General features: G+C 40.5%; 1 protein-coding gene across 6 annotated transcripts in view; it reads right to left on the bottom strand.

Annotated features, from left to right (window-relative positions):
• LOC137204017 (zinc finger protein 26) overlaps positions 1–21,120 on the bottom strand; it is a 95,070-nt gene that overhangs the window by 39,062 nt on the left and 34,888 nt on the right. Inside the window, exons 1-4 of one of the 6 annotated variants that reach the window (XM_067701334.1) lie at positions 15,054–15,114; positions 14,318–14,553; positions 13,487–13,544; positions 10,150–10,336 (exon numbers count right to left, since the gene is read on the bottom strand). In XM_067701334.1, the coding sequence (XP_067557435.1) occupies positions 10,150–10,164 (15 nt within the window). In that variant the 5' untranslated portion in view covers positions 10,165–10,336; positions 13,487–13,544; positions 14,318–14,553; positions 15,054–15,114. Of the gene's footprint in view, positions 1–10,149; positions 10,337–13,431; positions 13,545–14,317; positions 14,887–14,965; positions 15,115–15,166 lie in introns of those variants that run through there. The other 5 variants (XM_067701333.1, XM_067701336.1, XM_067701335.1 and 2 more) reach the window with 5 other exon arrangements.

The raw sequence follows: 21,120 nt of genomic DNA, 5'->3' as shown, positions 1-21,120 counted from the left end.
AGAGTAGTAATACTTATATCAGACAAAATAGACTTTAAAATAAAGACTGTTATAAGAGACAAAAAAGGACACTACATCATGATCAAGGGACCAATCCATAAAGAAGATATAACAATTGTAAATACATATGCACCTAACGTAGGAGCACCTCAATATATAATGCAAATATTAACAGACATAAAAGGAGAAATCGACAGTAACACAACAATAGTAGGGGACTTTAACAGCCCACTTACATCGATGGACAGATCATCTAGACTAAAAAAATCAATAAGGAAACACTGGCCCTAAAGAACACATTAGACCAAATGGATTTAATTGATATATACAGAGCATTCTGTTCAAAAGCAGCAGAATATACAATCTTTTCAAAAGCACATGGAACATTTTCCAGACTACATGCTAGACCACAAAACAAGCTGGGTAAATTTAAGAAAACTGAAGTCATATCAAGCATCTTTTCCAACCACAATGTTGTTGAGACTAGAAATCAACTACAAGAAAAAAACAGCAAAAAAACACAAGCACATAGAGGCTAAACAACATGCCACTAAACAGTCAACGGATTACTGAACAATTCAAAGAGGAAATGAAAAAATACATAAAGACAAATGAAAATAAAAACACGACAACCCAAAATCTGTGGGATGCAGCAAAAGCAGTTCTAAGAGGGAAGTTTATAATTATACAAGCTTACTTCAGGAAACAAGAAAAATCTCTAATAAACAACCCAATCTTACACCTGAAGTAACTAGAGGAAGAAAAACAAAACCCAAAGTTAGTAGAAGGGAAGAAATCATACAGATTAGAGCAGAAATAAAACAGAGACTAAAAAAAAATAGAAAAGATCAACGAAACTAAAAATTGGTTCTTTGAAAAGATAAAATTACTCATCAGGAAAAAACGGGAGAGAGCCCAAATCAATAAAATGAGAAATGGAAAAGAAGTTACAACCAACACCATAGAAATACAAAGGATCATAAGAGACTACTACATGCCACTATATACCAATAAAATGGACAACATAGAAGAAATGGACAAATTCTTAGAAAGGTACAATCTCCCAAGACTGAACGAGGAAGAAATAGAAAATATGAACCAACTACAAGTAATGAAATTGAATCAGTAATTTAAAAACTCTCAATAAATAAAAGTCCAGGACCAGATGGCTTCACAGGTGAGTTCTATCAAACATTTAGAGAAGAGTTAATACCCATCCTTCTGAAACTATTCCAGAAAACTTCAGAGGAAGGAACACTTCCAAACTCATTCTATGAGACCATGATCACCCAGATACCCAAACCAGACAAAGATGTCACCAGAAAAAGAGAATTACAGGCCAATATCACTGATGAACATAGACACAAAAATCCTCAACAAAATACTAGCAAACCAAATCCAACAAAACAGTAAAAGGATCATACAACATGATCAAGGGGGATTTATCCCAGGGATACAAGAATTTTTCAATATCCACAAATCAATGTGATATACCACGTTAACAAATGGAAGAATAAAAACAACATGATCATCTCAACAGACACAGAAAAAACTTTTGATAAAATTCAATATTCACTTTGATAAAAACTCTTCAAAAAGTGGGCATAGGGGGAACATACCTCAACATAATAAAGGCCATATATGACAAAAATCACAGCTAACATCATACTTCATGGTGAAAAGATGGAAGTATCCCCTCTAAGATCAGGAAAAAGACAAGGATGCCCACTCTCACCACTTTTAGTCAACATACTTTTGGAAGTCTAACCACGGCAATCAGAGAAGAAAAAGAAATAAAAGGAATCCAAACTGGAAAAGAAGTAAATCTGTCACTGTTTGTAGAAGACACGATACTATACATAGAAAGTCCTAAAGATGCCTCCAGAAAACTACTAGAACTCATCAATGAATGCAGTAAAGTTGCAGGATACAAAATTAGTACACAGAAATCGCTTGCATTTCTATATGCTAACAACAAAATATCAGAAAGAGAAATTAAGGAAACAATCCCATTTACCATCGCATCACAAAGAATAAAATACCTAGAAATAAACCTACCTAAGGAGGTCAAAGACCTGTAATCTGAAAACTATAAGATGCTGATGAAAGAAATTGAAGGTGACATTAACAGATGGAAATATATACCGTGTTCTTGCATTGGAGAAGTCAATGTTGTTAAAATGACCATACTACCCAAGACAATCTACAGATTCAATGCAACCCCTATCAAATTAACAGTGGCATTTTTCACAGAAGTAAAACAAATTAGTATTAAAATTTGTATGGAAACACAAAAGACTCCAAATAGCCAGTAAAGAATCTTTAACAGAGCTGGACAAATCATGCTCCCTGACTTCAGACTATACTACAAAGCCACAGTAATCAAAAAAGTATGGTACTGGCACAGAAACAGACATATAGATCAATGGAACAAGATAGAAAACCCAGAAATATACCCACACACTTATGGTCAATTAATCTACAACAAAGGAGGCAAGAATATACAATGGAGAAAAGACAGTCTCTTCAATAAGTGGTGCTAAGAAAACTGGACAATTACATGTAAAGGAATGAAATTAGGTTCTCTAACCATATACAAAAATAAACTCAAAATGTATTAAAGACCTAAATGTGAGACCAGATACTATAACATTCCTAGAGGAAAACATAGGCAGAACACTCTTTGACATAAATCGCAGCAATATTTTTTTGGATCTGCCTCCTAAAGTAATGGAAATAAAAGCAAAAATAAACAAATTGGACCTAATTAAACGTAAAAGATTTTGCAGAGCAAAGGAAACCAGAAACAAAATTAAAAACAACCCACTGGGACTTCCCTGGTGGCGCAGTGGTTAAGAATCCTCCTGCCAATGCAGGGGATACGGGTTCAAGCCCTGGTCTGGGAAGATACCACATGCCACAGAGTAACTAAGCCCATGTGCCACAACTACTGAGCCTGCTCTCTACAGCCCACGAGCCACAACTACTGAGCCTGTGTGCCACAACTACTGAAGCCCACGCACTTAGAGCCAGTGCTCCACAACAAGAGAAGCCACTGCAATGAGAAGCCCATGCACTGCAATGAAGAGTAGCCCCCGCTCACTGCAACTACAGAAAGGCTGCGTGCAGCAACGAAGACCCAACACAGCCAAAAATTAATTAATTAATTAAAAAGAAAAAGACAACCTACAGAATGGGAGAAAATATTTGCAATCAATGTGACTGGCAAGGGCTTAATTTCCAAAATATACAAAGAGCTCATACAGCTCAACATCTGAAAAAAAACAAACACCCCAATCAAAAGATGGGCAAATGACATAAATAGACATTTCTCTAAAGAAGACATACAGCTGGTCAAAAAGCACATGAAAAGATGCTCAAAAAGGCTAATTATTAGAGAAATGCAAAACAAAACTACAGTGAGGTATCACCTCACACCAGTCAGAATGGCCATCATCAGAAAGTCTGCAAAGAGTAAATGATAGAGAGGGTATGGAGAAAAGGGAACCCTCTTGCACTGTTGGTGGGAATGTAAATTGGTGCAGCCACTATGGAGAACAGTATGGAGGTTCCTCAAAAAACAGGGTTACCATACGATCCAGCAATCCCACTCTTGGGCATATATCTAGAAAAGATGAAAACTCTAATTTGAAAAGATACATGCACCTCTATGTTCATAGCAGCCCTATTTACAATAGCTAAGACATGGAAGGAACCTAAATGTTCATCGACAGATGAATGGATAAAGAAGATGTGGTACATATACACACAGTGGCACACTATTCAGCCATAAAAAAGAATGAAATACTGCCATTTGCAGCAGCATGGATGGACCTAGAGATTATCATGCTGAGTGAAGTCAGTCAGACAGAGAAGGACAAATATATGATATCACTTATATGTGAATCTAAAAAAAGTAATACAAGTGAACTTATTTATAAAACAGAAATAGACTCACCAATATAGAAAACTTATGGTTACCAAAGGGGAAAGGAGGGGAGGAATAAGTTCAGAGTTTGAGATTAACAGATACACACTACTATATATAAAATGGATAACTAACAAGAATCTACTGTATTGCACAGGGAAATATACTCAATATCCTGTAATAACCTATAATGAAAAAGATTCTGAAAAAGAATATATATACACAAATACGTATAAATGAATTACTTTGCTGTAACCTGAAAGACGACATTGTAAATCAACTATACTTCAATTAAAAAAAAACCAACAAAATGTGTAAATATTCCAAATCCATCAAGTGGTGAATGGATAAATAAAAAGTGGTATATCCTTACAATGGGATACTATTCAACAATAAAAAGAATGAATTCCTGACATATGCTAAAGCATAGACGGACCTCAAAAGTACTATGCTTATTGAAAGAGGCTAGACACAAAACGATTACACATTTATATAAATCCATTATATGATATGCCCAAAAGGAAAACCTATATAGAAAGTAAGCAAATTAGTGGCTGCCTCAGGCTGGTGATGGGAAGAGGAACTGACGCAAATGTCACAAAGATCCTCTTGGGGTGATGGAACCCTTCTAAAACTGGATTGTGATGATGGTTACACAACATAAAGTTACTAAAAAAAAACAAAATCACTGAATTGTACACTTAAAATAGGTGGATCCTACTGACATCATAGTACAATAAAGCCGTTAAAAAGATAATATAATATTAATAAATTTATGCCAACATATTTGACAACTTAGATGAAACAGATATATTTCTTGAAAAATAGTCTACTCAGAAGTGACACAAGAGGGCTTCCCTGGTGGCACAGTGGTTGAGAGTCCGCCTGCCGATGCAGGGGACGCGGGTTCGTGCCCCAGTCGGGGAGGATCCCACATGCCACAGAGCGGCTGGGCCCGTGAGCTGTGACCGTTGGGCCTGCGCATCTGGGGCCTGTGCTCCGCAGCGGGAAGGGCCACAACAGTGAGAGGCCTGCGTACCGCAAAAAAAAAAAAAAAAAAGTGACACAAGAAAAAAGGTCTGAATTAGTCTGTAACTGTTAAAGGAATTAACCCTCACATTTTAAAACCTTCCTTCAAAGAAAACTCAACGTCTAGATAGCTTCAAAGGTGAATTCTTCCCAACATTTAAGGAACAAATAAAATGATCTCACATAAATTCTTTTAGAGAACAGAGAAAAGAGTGCAAACTTCTCAACTCATTTTATACGGCCAGCAGACCTCTAATCCCAAATCAGATAGGAACACAACAAGAAAAGAACATTACAAGCAAATAACTCATAGAATCAAAATTCCTAACAAAATATTAACAAACTGAATCTAGCCATGCATAAAAAGTATAACATAGCCTGACCAAATGAGGGTTCCTTCAGCTGTGCAAGATACCGATTCAGAAATCCCTGTCATATTAACAGAATAAAGGAGAAAAGCCATTATCACCTCAAAATGAAGAAAAGGTATACGGTAAAAATCTATTCAGTGTAAAATACTATCAACAAACTAGGAATAGAAAGAAATTTAATCTGATAATCATAATCTACAAAATACGTACAGGTAGCATCATACTTTATGGTAAAACACTGAGTACTTGCTCTCTGAGGACCAGAACAGCACTGTCCAGCAGAATTTCTTGTGACGACTAAAATGCTCTATATCTGCACCATCCAATACGGTAGCCACTAGGCACCAGTGTCTACTGAACACTTCAAAGGTGACTAGGCACTGACTTTTCTATTTTATTTAATTTTAATTAATTTAAATGTAAAGAGCATGTGTAGCTAATGGCTACCTGTTGGATAATAAAGACTGTCTGGTCTTTGTCCCAGGTTCCTGCGATGGAGCTTCCTTTGTAATTCGTGGTGGGCCCCTCCTGAGTTTACGGAACACATAACTCATGGTGGGCTCCTGGAGTCTCCAGGTGGGCACTGCCCATGCTGGAAGTTCCAACCATTTGCTTGGAGGGTTGGGGCTTTGAGGCAGACGCTATCAGCCCAACCTCCAGGCTGGAGGCTGAGTTCAGTCACATGGCTGTGATTTTATCAATCACACCTACAAAATGAATACCCAGTAAAAACTCTGGATACTGCTGCCTCATGTTAGCTTCTTGGGTGGTAAACAGACATGGGCCAAGAGGGCGATGTGCCCTGATTCCATGGGGAGAGGGCGCAGAAGCTCCATGTTTGGGACCCTGCCAGACCTCACCCTGTGTGTCTCTTCATTTGGCTGATCCCAACTTGTGTCCTTTATAATAAAACTGCAGGGGCTTCCCTGGTGGCGCAGTGGTTGAGAGTCCGCCTGCCGATGCAGGGGACACGGGTTCGTGCCCCGGTCCGGGAAGATCCCACATGCCGCGGAGCGGCTGGGCCCGTGAGCCATGGCCTCTGAGCCTGCGCGTCCAGAGCCTGTGCTCTGCAACGGGAGAGGCCACAACAGTGAGAGGCCCGCGTACAGAAAAAAAAAAAAAAAAATGCAGTTTTAAGTATAGCACTCTCCTAAGTTCTGTGAACAATTCCAGTGAACCTGAGGGGGTCATAGGAACCCCTCAAATTTGCAGCCTATTGGTCAGAAGTGCAGGTGGCCTGGGGACCCCGAAACTTACAGCTGGCAACTGAAGTGAAAGCACTCTTGTTGGGGATGGTGCCCTCACCCTGCAGAGTCTGCACTAACTCCAGGTGACTGGTGTCAGAGGTGAGCAGCTGTGATATGCTATGCAGTGGACAGTGCAGGCCTAGGACGAGGCAAGGGTGTTCCCAACGCCACCTCTAGTCCACAAGGTACTGCAGGTACAGTACTGGCCAGGAGGTCAGTACAATATAATGCAAGGAAAGAGTATAAATATTGAAAGGAAGATGTAAAACTGTCATAGATGGTATGACTGCATAAAGAAAATCCAAAAGACCTTAAAACAATTAGAATTAGTTAACTGTGGATATTCTTCTTTCATAAACATCAAAACTAGTCAACTGGTCTCACAAAGATAAGCTACAATGTAGAACCTTCAACTATATCAATGAACTTCTCACACTGTTACATTAAAATATATTGTTTTATCTTCCTCCTTAAATGGATCATTTACCCACTAATGATTTTATAAATCATGCATTGGTCATGTGGAAAACGCTGGTTCCCTGAGTTTACATCTTCTCATAAAAAAATGGCTTTACCAGTTAATTCTGTAAACATTTAATGCAGAAATAATTCCAATTTTACTAAACTCTTATAGAATATGGAAGCAACTTTTGATAAACTTTTCGATACTAACATGACCTTGATAACAAAATCCAATAAGGGTATTGCAAGAAGGGAAAAGCAAAGGCCTATTTACACATGAACACTGATGTGAAAATCCTAAACAATGTTACCAAACTACTATATTAAGCAAAACATAAAGAAAAAAATATATCAAGCCCAAGCTGGAGTTTATCCCAAAAATTCAAGGTTGATTTAACATTTTTTTAAAAAGTCACAGATATTTACTACTTTAACAGATTAAGAAAAAACATAGTATCACCTCGATAGATGCAGATAAAGCATATCTGTAAATGGAAGAATGTATATAACAAGAACTACAGATAACAGAAAAATCCAACAGAGTTAGATTAAAAAGCACATTTACAGTTTTCAAAAAGAAGGACTAGATTTCATAAGAATATAAAAGTATGAAAAAGAACAAACAGATGAAACAAAGAACAAATGAACACACCAAAAATTGAAAAATAATCAACAATTATTTGTTATAGAAAGTCTCATCAAACTAGGAAGTCAGTGGAATTTCTTTTTACTAAAAAAAAAGTATTGCTGATATTTTTATAAACATGGAAAATCTAAACAAATCTAAAGAAGAATTATTAGAATTAGTAAATGGGCTTACAAAGTTCCTGAATACCAAGTCAATATGCAAAAATCTAGTATATTTCCATGTTTTGGCAACAAACACTTTTAAAACTAATGACTAAATTTTAAGATACTAATTGCAGTTCTGGGGCAGAAAATGTACAAACTGACCCTTGATATATCTTGGCATGCTAGAAAGCTGCATTCTAGTTAATAAAGAAATGTTACAAGGAGGGTGTTACTATTTTGCAGCCCCTAATGAAATAATCCATCTGGGCAACGATCATTTAAATCCATCAACAAGGGACTTCCCTGGTGGTGCAGTGGTAAAGAACTGCCTTCCAATGCAGTGGACGCGGGCTCGATCCCTGGTCGAGGAACTAAGATCCCACGTGCCACGGAGAAACTAAGCCCGTGCGCCACAACTACTGAGCTCATGCGCCTCAATGAGAGAGCCCTCATGTTGCAAACTACAGAGCCCACGCACCCTGGAGCCTGCCCAGCACAACCAGACAGAAACCCGATCAGACCGAGCGCCCTAACAAAAAGATCCCACATGCCTCAACAAAGAGCCCGTGTGCCACAACTAAGACCCAACACAACCAAAAAAAATAAGGAGAATAAAGCCATCAGCAAGACAAAGAGAGACAAGTGGGCTTTATGCACCTCCTGAAAGAAGTACAACCACAACCTCTGAAGCACTCTTGCCAAAAAGTCACACTTAAATCTGATCAAGCCTCAAAGTGGAACCTCCTGTGGTGATGGAAATTTTCTTTACCTGTGCCACCTAATTCGTGGCTGTCCAGTCTGTGGCTACGGAGCACTTGAAACGTGGCAACTGTGACAAAGGGATTTCATTGAATTAACTTAAGTTCAAACAGTCATATGTGGCCGGTGGCTTCGGGACTGGAAAGCGCAGCTCTGAATCTACCAATTCACAGGAAACACAGATGGCAGAACACACCAACAACACTGGGGGGTTTAATCAGTCAAACGAGGACATTATCCACCACGCCACTTAGTCAAAGCCTTCAGACCGTGGGAAACTACAGATAAACGGCCTGGCTTCCTCAACAGATAGTTTGGACAGAAAAAAATAGGCAGAGCCAAGATTCAGAGGCAGATCAATCAACTGCACTGTATGAACTTTACTTAGATTCTGATTCAAACAGAGGACAGTTTATGAGACAACTGGAAATTTGATAATGGCTGGATTTGGTGATATTGAGAAGCTACCTCAATTGGAGAGAAGGCTGCAATTGCTAAGTGACAGAAGCAAAACACAAATGAGTATACACAACAGCAGACAAAATCAAATGGCAGTGTTTAAGGATAAACACTTAGGAGTAAAATTATACAGAAAAGCAAGGAAATCGTTACAAAAGATGGAGTCCTGGCTCCGTCTGTCAGGAGGGAGAAGTTGTGATTGGGAAGGGGGCACAGGAAGGGCCTCATTTGGGCTGGGAATGCTCTATTTCTTGAAATGAAATGGTGGCTTCATGGGTATTCATTTGATAATACATTAAGCTGTACTTTTACATTTTATGAACTTTTCTCCATGTGAATTCTGCTTCACAACTAAAGAGGTAAATGAATAATTTAAATAATTACGGGGACTAAATTCTGCTTTGGCATTTTCCCCGTGGGTCACACTCTGTGGAAAACTATGAAAAATGGCTATAATACCATGTATCTATTACAATCTTTCTCCTAAGAACATTACCCACTATATCATTTATTCAAAGGCTTCACCAAGGAATGACCAAGAAACATTTACTTTCTATGAAAAATCAGTTTGTTTTTTTCTTTGGATAATGCAATTCATATAAACATACTCATTACACCTGTCAAAAATTTGAGAACCAGGTTTACAGCTCAAATTCAATAATTATGTAGGACAGTAAGGCTTATAAAAATTGAAACTTTAAGAATTTCTCGGGCTATCCTGGTGGCGCGGTGGTTGAGAGTCTGCCTGCCGATGCAGGGGACACGGGTTCATGCCCCGGTCCGGGAAGATCCCACATGCTGCGGAGCGGCTGGGCCCGTGAGCCATAGCCTCTGAGCCTGCGCGTCCGGAGCCTGTGCTCCGCAAAAGGAAAGGCCACAACAGTGAGAGGCCCACGTACCGCAAAAAAAAAAAAAAAAAAAGAATTTCTCGAGGCCCTATAGTTAACATATCTTTGCTTCAATTTTGTCCCAACTTGGATCTTCCATTCTGAGGGTATTTTCCCCTGATTTCTTAACCATTTATTCTTTCCTTTTTCACTAGTGGTCTTACACACCTCTTCTAATTCCCTGGAAAAATAATGAGAAATAAACATGAACTCACCTGTAACATGGTCATTTCTGCTGCAAGATGAGTAGCAAGTCTGAGATTTGTTCTGTCCTGCAGCCTCTGCTTCTGCCCTGAAGCTCTGGTGTGAGGTCTTTTACACTAGGAATGACTTTCTGCTTCTGGGAACGCGTTTCTTATCTCACACGAGCAGCCTTATTTGTGTGGAACCAGGATCTGTGGACTTGGGGACAAACGAACTTCAACTGGTATATTCACGCTGCACCAAAAATCCTTTCCTCTCTTACTAGGAACTAGGAATTCATGATCATCTAAGGCCAGACTGTGTTTCCTATATAACTGAAACAGGACTACCAGGGACAGAAACAGAATGTAACGTAAAAGAACAGCAAAAGTCTCTACACACAAATAAAGAAGGACCAGAAGTAAGTAATTCTGAGATCCAGTCAGTGTGCACTGAGGACAGTGCGGAACAGGTGCTGTGAAGGACATGACAGCTCTGTGTTAGGCTGATGGAATTTTGGAAAGCTTATGTGATTTGTATTATAACAGATCTGAGTTTCAATCAACCCTTTCCCTTTGCTGGCTTTGTGACTTTGGGGGAAAACGAATAGGAAACTAAGGCTCATTTTTCTGAGCCTTAGTTTCCTATTAAAATTTTCTATAACTTTCCTAATTTATGTCTGCCAATCCTATCATTTTCTGAAGGAAGTGTGTTAAACTCTCCCAGTATGATTACAGATTGGTCAGTTTTTCCTTGCAATTCTGTTGATTGTATGCTTAAAGCTATGTTGTTTGATGCACAGAGGTTATATACTTCTGGAGGGTTACTCTTTAATCATTATGTAATGCCACAGGGATTCTGAGGAATAAATAAGATATTAAAAGCAAAGTGACTAGTTCCTTGTAATAATAATAGCTAACATCTGAGTGCTTTCTATATATAAGACAAAATACTAAGCACTTTACAATTTAACCCTCACAGGCAACCCAAAAGGCATTTAACAAAATCTCCATCTTATAGAAAGAAAACTGAGACTTAGAATGTGCCCATAATTGCACAATTATTAAACATCAGAAATGGAATGTTATTTCTCTTTCTTGCTACCTCTTGTTCAAGGTATTTAGTACCAAAATCATGTCAGTTGTGTGTATTCATGTACACATATGTATACACACACACACACACACACACACACACACACCATATATCCTGGAATTAGCTCTTATTTCCATGCAGACATTCGGTCCCCTTAGTTCCACAGAAATACAAATGAAGAACAGCCTGCTCATCCCTACGACTAAAAAGCAGCACTTAAAACACCAAGCTCTTCCCTTTCATGTCTTCCTGTGATTCAACCTTCAGTGCCAACTCAGAAACATATATTGAAGTTCCTCCCGGTTACATAAGAAATGATTCCTTTATATATCTTAAATTGTGAAAATATACTCATCTTAGAACTGGAGCTGGTGCACATCAGCACTAAACAAATATAAGCCATAATTATTATTACAAAAGTAAAACATGACGGCAAAACTTAGAAATGTATGTAAGCTAAAAAAGAAACAACTATAACCTATGACCACACATAACCACTCTTAAGAGGTATATGGTCACATTTAAAAACTGTTTTTGTTTTCTTCCCGCTATGCAAAGCATCTTTCCAGATCAACAGACATAGTTCTGTTAATATCAACAACTTTCTTATTTAAACAAATAAAAAGGTAGAAAGTCAAATCTACGCATAACAGAAAAAAATACATAAAACATGCAGAAATATACTTGACAAGAAATATGTAAGGTTCATAGGAAACAAACTAAAAACACCAATGAGGGCTGTAAGAAGAGACTTCGTACACGCACAATTTGGTCTTGTCCTGGGACAGAAAGATTTCATACACTAAAAAGAAGTCAGCCCCGAATGATTTATATCTTTAGTCAACTCCAATCACAATTTCAAAAAGCTTTTCTTTAACAAGCAATTCTAAAGTTCACCTGGAAAAAAAAAGGTTCAGGAACAGCTTTGGACACTTTTGGAAATACAAAATAACGAGTGTAAACAGGCCCATGTAATATTAACATATATTATAAAATTATATTATCAAAAAAGTATTTCACACTGCCTCCAGAAAAGATATATAGATAAATAAAGCATAATGGTCCAAATATGTCAGGATTTACATGCAATAAATGTGGCATTTCACACGCAAAGTAAAACTGGATTACTTAATGAACAGAAGTGATTAACACTTGAGAGAAAATAAAGCTAGTTATCTATCTCATACATTACAACAAACTACAGTTGACCCTTAACAACTTGGGGGTTAGGGGCACCGACCCACCCGCTCATTCGAAAATCCTCATATAATTAATTTTATGGTTGGCCCTCTGTATCAGAGGTTCCATATCTGCAGATTCAACCAACCTCTGATCGTATAGTACTGTAGTATTTATTGAAAAAAATCTGCATATAGGTGGACCCATGCAGTTCAAACCCGTATTGTTCAAGGGTCAACTGTACTTCCAGATGGATCAGAATTTAAAATAACGGAAACCATGATAGTACCTAAAGAAAACACAAGTGAATATTTGTATAATTTGGGGGGAAATGTCTCCCCAACACATGATACAAAGGCAAAAGCCATACAATTTTATTTAAAAAGTCAATAAATTTAACCATTAAAAAACATAATAAACTCTGAGTGGTTCAAGAAAAATCAATCATAACACACACACACACACACACACACACACACACACACACCCCCCAGACAAGGAAAATATACCTACAGTGAATATGTCATTTCCTTTGCATTATGCTTTCACGTCATCTCATGTAATAAAAACTCTGGCATTCTGACAAATAAAACTACGTTTACATTCAAACTATTTCCTTAAGCAGACAGCCAAATTCACAGTGTGATTTTTAAATTTCCTTTGTAGCTTTGTCAAAAACTATTTGGTAAAGTTTAGCTGGATTTCAGCAAAAACTTATCAAGAGTAGAGACACTTATGTCAAAATGAGGCAGATTTTGCGGAGAACACAGAGTTGAGAATGTGAGGTGGACAGAGTGTGACACGCCATCAGTGTGGTAGTTTTAAAATATTTCTGATATGTTACTTGCTCAGCACAGTACAGATTGGACCTTATTTTCCTTTAATTTAAACAAATGTTTTTGCAAGTTGGCCCTGGAGGGAGAAGTTCTCCCTGAATGCTCTTACACTTGACTCTTATGTGTCCCTTCAGCAAATGGAAGCCTATGCCCGCCCTTCGTTGTACAATTTGGCCCCTTTTAACTTCACGGGTGTGACTTTACCTCGGCAGTTTCCTGCAGAGCACTGCAGCTCTCCCTGCCACGCACTCACATTTACCTGCAGGGGGAAGGGGCACCTTCATCATCATCCTGTAGCTCCCACTCAGCATCAAATTCTGTGGAATTGTAAAGGAAAGGGAAAGAATAATGAAAAAAATAACGTTAACTTACACCTACTATGTGCCAGATGTTCTACACACCGTACTGTCTTTTTTGATGCATTCAGTTCTCATCACAGAAGAAGCAATAAGGCACAGAAGTTCAATAACATGCCAAAAACAGATGACATACACAGGAAGTGGTCCCATGCAGCCCACTCCAGAGCCTGTGATCACAGGCCCTCAACAACTGTATTGGGAGGGGTGGGCAAAGGCCTTGGGAGTCCCTGTTTATAGTCCCAGTACATGCATGACACAGTCCCCTGTCCAGAAATGACGGCACCAGGGCAGACTAAGGAGAATAACAAGAGAAAGATAAGTTCTCAGGGGCAAGTTGAAAAAAACTCCCCTGGTAAGTTTAAACTGCCCACTTGGGACAAAATATTTCAACTTAACATATCTGTGATATACTCTAAGGGCTTTAAGCAGGATTTGCAGCATATTCCCAATTTTGTTTTTTTTTTAAGGGAACACGTAAGGTGTATTCAAAACATACACACGTTTCTTGACTAAAATAAATGCACAAAATGTTAGCAGTGACTGTTTCCTGTTGATGGGATCATGAATGATTTTCATTTGAATCTGTTTATCAAGATACTCTAAATTAACTACAGTGAACATATTTTAAAGTCCTTAACCCAAGAAAACAGGCAAACAGAGCAGTTTCAGTCCAGCACCACGTGGTTGAAACAAAGTAAACAGTAAATAATAAATAAAATAAACTAATGTACGTTTTGATGACAGCAAAATCCACCGGACTAGGGCAGAAAAGGTCACTTCTTTCCATTCCCTCATTTTCAGATGAAAAGCCTGAGACCCAGAAATCGTGAGTGGGCTGTTGTTCCAAGGAGCAGACGTGGGTCCAGGTCAGAGACAAGGCCTTGAGCCAACGCGGTGCCCACCCCGCCAGCTACTGTCGAAGTTGTTTGGGGGTTCTCGTTAGTGGAGGAGCCTCGGAAAAACCCTCCTGATAAAGGCAGAGGCGAGCTGAGTCGAGCCAGGGTGGAGGGGCGACACAGGCCCTGCAACCGGGTCACGCCGCGGACACTCTCCGGACGCTCCCCGACCCGCCGTGGGTCCCGACGCTCCGACCGCGCCCGCCCAGGGCTCGCGGCCGGGGACGCGCAGGGACGCGCGTGGGGAGGCACCGCCTTTCCAAGCCGGCCTGGCAGGAGAGGCCCCGGCGCGACAAGCACCAGCCGCCGCGGACGAAGGGCCTCCCCCCGACCCCGGGGGCCACCGGTGCCCACCGCACCCCAGCCGCGGAGACCCCGGCCCAAGCGCTGACGCCCACTGGCGGCCCTGGCACGACCCCAGCCCCTCCCCCGCGGGCTCCCTCAGCCCCAGCCGCCCGCCCCACAGGAATCCAGCCCCGGAACCTGCAAAAAAGGCCTCGGAACCACGGACGCGCGGGACCGGGACCCACGTGACCGCCCCGCCCCCAGCCTTTGCGCGACCCGGGCGGACCCGCGGGATCCCAACGGCCCGGAGCTGGGCTGGGGGACAGCGCGCGCGCACGAGCACGCGGACACGCGCCCACTGGCCTCTCACGTGGCGGTGGACAAAGAGAAGGGCCAAACCTGCTCCGTGCGCTCCGCGTGCGCGAAGGGGAGGAGCCTCCGAACTACACTTCCCAGGAGGCTCCGCGGCACGCGGCGTGCGGCATCGTAGGAGCGCTGGTCGCCTAGAGACCCGGGCGGCCGCAGCCAGAGCGAGCTGTGGGAATGCGCGTTCGGGGGAAACGTAAAGATTTTTAAAAGACCGGGATTTTTAAAAGACCGGGAATCCAAATCAGGGAGATTGATAAGAGATAGGTAGGTATGTAGACAGATGTGATAGAGAATTGGCTTAATAATTCAATTGAAGAAAACAAAAAAAAGCAGATAGTAAAGAAGAAAAAAAGGGACGTTAATTTATAATTCAAGGGTTGGGGGGGGAGTTATTATAAGTCACTCTAATTTTTTTAAAAAGAGAGTGAAGGGTAGGATGAAAAAAGAGGAACAATCACAGATACATAGGAGATTGAATGAAAATCCGATTTGTGTTAATAAATTCGAAATTCTCTGTGACACAAATGATTCTTAAAGGGTAGATGTGTCAAATTCGACCCAAGAAACAAAAAAACCCAAACGTGAATGGAAATGAAGACAATGTCAGAGATTCTCCGCCGAAAAGCATCGTTCGCTGAGTTTCCAGTGAATTCTTTCAAACATCCAGTGATCAGAGAACTCGTATTTAAATAGTTACAGAGGAATTAGAAGGGAAATCTTCTATTTATGTAATAGCATAAAGGCACCAAAATGGACAGATGTATAATTTGAAAAAGAAGCACAGAAAAAACTTGATTATTGCTGGCCATGCAAAAATACTGAGAAATTATCAACGGATAATTTTTGTCGACTATTTGGCAATATTTTGTAGAAATAGAAATATTTTTGTAGAATAGAAACCAAGTGGATTCTATTCTAGAAATATGAGGGTGATCAGGATATACGTTAATATAAATAAATAAGGGGAAATAGAATTACCTCAATAAAATGAAAAAAATTTTTAACTGAAAAAATACATTCTAGACTTTAAAAAATCAGAAAAAGTTGTCTCCTAATTTAGCCTTATGAAAGATACAGACTTCAGCCATGAAGCCAGTATGCTGCTTAAGTGTGGAATATAAGGAGGAGTTAGGAACAAGGTACTAATACCAAGGATTAAGATTTTTAAAACTGGACTAACGTTGGGACTTCCCTGGCGGTCCAGCGGTTAGGACTCCACACTCCCACTGCAGGGGCACATGTTCAATTCTGGTCGGGGTACTAAGATCCCAGGGCCATGCAGCACAGCCAAAACAAAAACAAAAACACACAAATAAAATGGACTAATACTTAAAATGCAGAACACAAGTGTTACCGAGTCCAAGCTCATGCCAGTCACCACACGACAGGCCAGTAAATCCAGAGGTGATTTGCTGGGGCAATGAATAGCAACTTTATTTGGAAGGTCAGCAGATGGAGAAGATGGTGGACTAGTGTCCCAAAGAACCATCTTCCCCGAGTTAGAATTCAGGCTTCTTTTATACTAAAAGGGGAGGAGTGTGGTTGGTTGCTGCAAACTTCTTGGTGCCCGAATCCTTTGTTCTTGCAGCTGTCCACCTAGGTCCAGTCACAATGTTCCTTTAAACCCCCAACAAGACAAATGTTATTCTCTGTTCTGCAACTTTTTATCTCTATATGAATGGAACAGTGTTACACTCTTAATAAGTATAGCAATGTTATACTCTTAATTCTCAGAACCTTGAGAAAGGGTTATCCTGTAAATTTCAGGCTATAGGCCACACTCTTAACTTGTATTATGGCAAAAGCAATAGAATATAAAGCTTAAAGTAAAAGAAACAGATCAAATATGGAGTCAGATTTGTTCTTCCCTATGATACAAGGATGTGTGTCAACGATCACTGCTGAAGTAGACACATTTTTACACCATTTGGGGGTTTTATTCCATAAATTGTCAATTATCTTTGCCATTTTTCTATTGTATTATCTATTCATGGAGACGAATGTATATTGTTTACTAATCCTCAGTATGCAATATATATTTTAATTTTTTTCTGTCTATTCCTGGTCTTTGAACTTTGTTTATAAAATAGTTGATCCCATAGGCTTTATTTTTGACATAAATTTTATCTAGCTTTTCCTTTATGGTTTCATTTGTGGTTTACTTATGTGTCTTGTTAAGAAATCTTTCTACATCCTGGTATCACAAAAGATTTCCACGTATTATCTTCTAATAGTTTCAGCATTTTGCTTTCATATTTAAGTTGGAATCTGTCTGAAGTTGTCTGTGTGCATGTAGTGCAGATATTGATATAATTTCATTTTTTAAAAAATATTTATTTATTTGGTTGCACCAGGTCTTAGTTGCGGCTCATGGGATCTTCACTGCCGCGTGTAAGATCTTCATTGCAGCATGCAGGATCTTTAGCTGCAGCATACAAACCCTTAGTTGCGGCATCTGGGATCTAGTTCCCTGACCAGGGATTGAACCCGGGCCCGGTGCATTGGGAGCTCGGAGTCTTAGCCACTGGACCACCAGGGAAGTCCCTGTAATTTCATTTTCTTTCCACATGGGAAGCCAATTTCCTCATCCCAAGTGCATTCAATTGCTAGAGCTGCCATAACAAAATATCACAGACTGGGTGGGGTAAACACCAGAAACGTATTTTGTCACAATTCTGGAGACTAGAAGTCTGATTGCACGGTGTTGGCAGGTTTGATTTCTTCGAAGGTCTCTCTCCTTGGCTTGCAGGTGGCCGTCTTCTCCCTGTGTCTTCACATGGTCCTCCCTCTGTGCATGTCTGCGTCCTAATCTCTTCTTCTTTTTTTCCTCCAGTTTTATTGAGGTATAATGGACATACAGCACAGTATAAATTTAAGGTGTACAGCATAATAATTTGACTTACTTAACCCATGGAATGATGACCACAATAAATTCAGTGAATATCCATCATCTCATATAGATACAAATTTAACGAAATAGAAGAAATTTGTTCTCGTTGTGATGGGATCTCTTAGGCTTTACTCTCTTAGCGACTTGGAGCAGTATTCACAACACACAGCGGTGCTGATTCTGTTTACCGCGTCACACATTCCATCCCTAGTACCTATTTGTCTTATAACTGGAAGTTATAAGTTAGTTTCTGTTACAGAACACAGTGATTCTGTTACTGACTTCAGTCCTTGGACACTTTAATAAACAGAAATTGGTAAGTGGCCAGAGGAGGAATTCGGGCAAGGCTTTACTGGGACTCACAAACAAGAACAAGAACAACTCACAAACAAGGCTTTACTGGGACTCTGCAAAACAAGAAACAGGTGCCCTTGCTTGCTTTCTGAGGTGGGGCAAGCTTGTCCCCTAAATAGGGTGAGGGTAGGGGCAGATCAGTGGGTCGGGCCAGAGGAGTGGCATAGGTGGTCTGCCCACCCCCTTGGTGCAGGGATCATGCACAGTACCCTGCTTTTGCTCACTGCACCTCAGAAGCATCAGGTGGTTTTTAGCCTTTTAGTGTCTTATTCATAATTTGCCCCAATTGTGCATGCATGCAGTTATTTTTAGTTCCTTATGGTTTCTTTGTATCTGTTGCTCAAGGAAATGTTTGTCCAGGTGCCAGCACTGCAGCAAAGGGTCCCAGATCCCAGGTGCCAGCCTGTCTCAATTCTATATTTCTATACATTTCAAAATGATCACCACAATATGTTTAGCTACCATCTGTCACCATACAGCACATTATATAATTATTGATTATATTCCACACACGGTATATTTCATAACCATGACTGATTTATCTTGTAACTGGAAGTTTGTACCTCTTAATCTCCCTCACCTATTTCTAGCCTCCCCCACCTCCCTTGCCATTTTGAAGGAAAAAAAAAGAAAACTATTAGAACTAATAAATGAATTCAGAAGAGTGGCAGGACAAGATTAATATACAGAAAATCTGATGCTTTTATATGCACTAATAATTAACTATTGGAAAGAAAAACAAGAAAACAGTCCTGTTTAAAATTATATCAAAGGAGCTTCCCTGGTGGCACAGTGGTTAAGAATCCGCCTGCCAATGTAGGGGGCACAGGTTCGAGCCCTGGTCTGGGAAGATCCCACATGCTGCAGAGCAACGAAGTCTGTGCGCCACAACTACTGAGCCTGTGCTCTAGAGCCCAAGAGCCACAACTTCTGAGCCCACGTGCCACAACTACTGAAGCCAGCACACTTAGAACCCGTGCTCCGCAACACAAGAAGCCACTGCAATGAGAAGCCTGTGCACTGCAACAAGGAGTAGCCCCTGCTCGCCGCAACTAGAGAAAGCCCACGTGTAGCAACAAAGACCCAACGCAGCCAAAAATAAATAAATAAATAAATAGATTTTAAAATAAAATAAAGTTATATCAAGAGACTTCCATGGTAGCCCGGTGGTAAAGAAACCACCTTCCAATGCAGGGAACGCAGGTTCGATCCCTGGTCAGGGAACTAGGTTCCCACATGCTGCGGGGCAGCTACACCTGCACACTACAACTACAGAGCTCATGCGCCTCAACTAGAGGGCCCATGTGCCACAAACTACAGAGCCCATGTGCCCTGGAGCCTGCATGCCACAACTAGAGAAGAGAAAACCTACGCCAGAGCTAGAGAGAAGACTGCGCGCCCCAACGAAAGTTCCCACATGCCTCAACGGAGATCCCGCGTGCCACAAATAAGACCTGACTCAGCCCAAAAAAATAAATAAATAAAATAAAATTATATCAAAAAGAGTAGGGCTTCCCTAGTGGTGCAGTGCTTGAGAGTCCGCCTGCTGATGCAGGGGACACAGGTTCATGCCCTGCTCTGGGAATATCCCACATGCCGCGGAGTGGCTGGGCCCGTGAGCCATGGCCGCTAAGCCTGCGCGTCCAGAGCCTGTGCTCCACAACGGGAGAGGCCACAACAGTGAGAGGCCCACGTACCACAAAAAAAAGAAAAAAAAAGAAAAAAGAGAGTAAAATACCTAAGAATAAACTTTACCAAGGATGTGAAAGACCTATACGCTGAAAACTATAAAAGACTGATGAAGGAAATTGAAGAGGATGCAAAAAAATGAAAAGATATCCTGTGTTCATGGATTGGAAGAATTAATACTGTTAACATTACACAGTGCAGATTTAATGCAATCCCTATCAAGATATCCATGACATTTTCCACAGAACTAGAACAAATAATCCTAAAATGTATACGGAAACACAGAAGACCCCAAATAGCCAAAACAATCTTGAGAAAGAAGAATGGAGCTAGAGGAATCACGATCCCTGACTTCAGACCATACTACAAAGCTACAGTAATCAAAACAATATGGTAGGGCTTCCCTGGTGGTGCAGTGGTTAAGAATCCGCCTGCCAATGCAGGGGATATGGGTTCAAGCCCTGGTCCAGGAAGATCCCACATGCTGCAGAGTAACTAAGCCCATGCACCACAACTACTGAGCCTGCGCCCTAGAGTCCATGAGCCACAACTACTGAGCCCACGTGCCACAACTCCTGAAGCCTGCATGCCTAGAGCCTGTGCTCCACAACAAGGGAAACCACTGCAATGAGAAGCCCACACACCACAACAAAGAGTAGCCCCCGCTTACCACAACTAGAGAAAGCCCGTGTGCAGAAATAAAGACCCAATGCAGCAAAAAATAAATAAATAATTTTAATTAAAAAAAAACACAATATGGTAGGGTATTCCCTAGTAGTCAACTGGTTAGGACTCCACACTTTCACTGCTGAGGGCCCAGCTCAATCCCTGGTCAAGGCTACTCAGCGTAGCTCCCACCGCCCCTCAAAAAATAAAAACAAAAACACCAGTATGGTACTGGGACAAAAATAGACATATAGATCAATGGAATAGGATACAAAGCCCAGAAATAAACCCACACACTTATGGTCAAATAATCTATGACAAAAGAGGCAAGAATATACAATGGGGAAAAGACTGTCTTTTTCATAAGTGGTGCTGGGAAAAATGG

This window comes from Pseudorca crassidens, chromosome 12, assembly GCF_039906515.1.
Source record: "Pseudorca crassidens isolate mPseCra1 chromosome 12, mPseCra1.hap1, whole genome shotgun sequence".
NCBI lineage: Eukaryota > Metazoa > Chordata > Mammalia > Artiodactyla > Delphinidae > Pseudorca > Pseudorca crassidens.
Note: the sequence above shows the minus strand (reverse complement) of the source record. Positions and strands in the feature narration are given on the sequence as shown.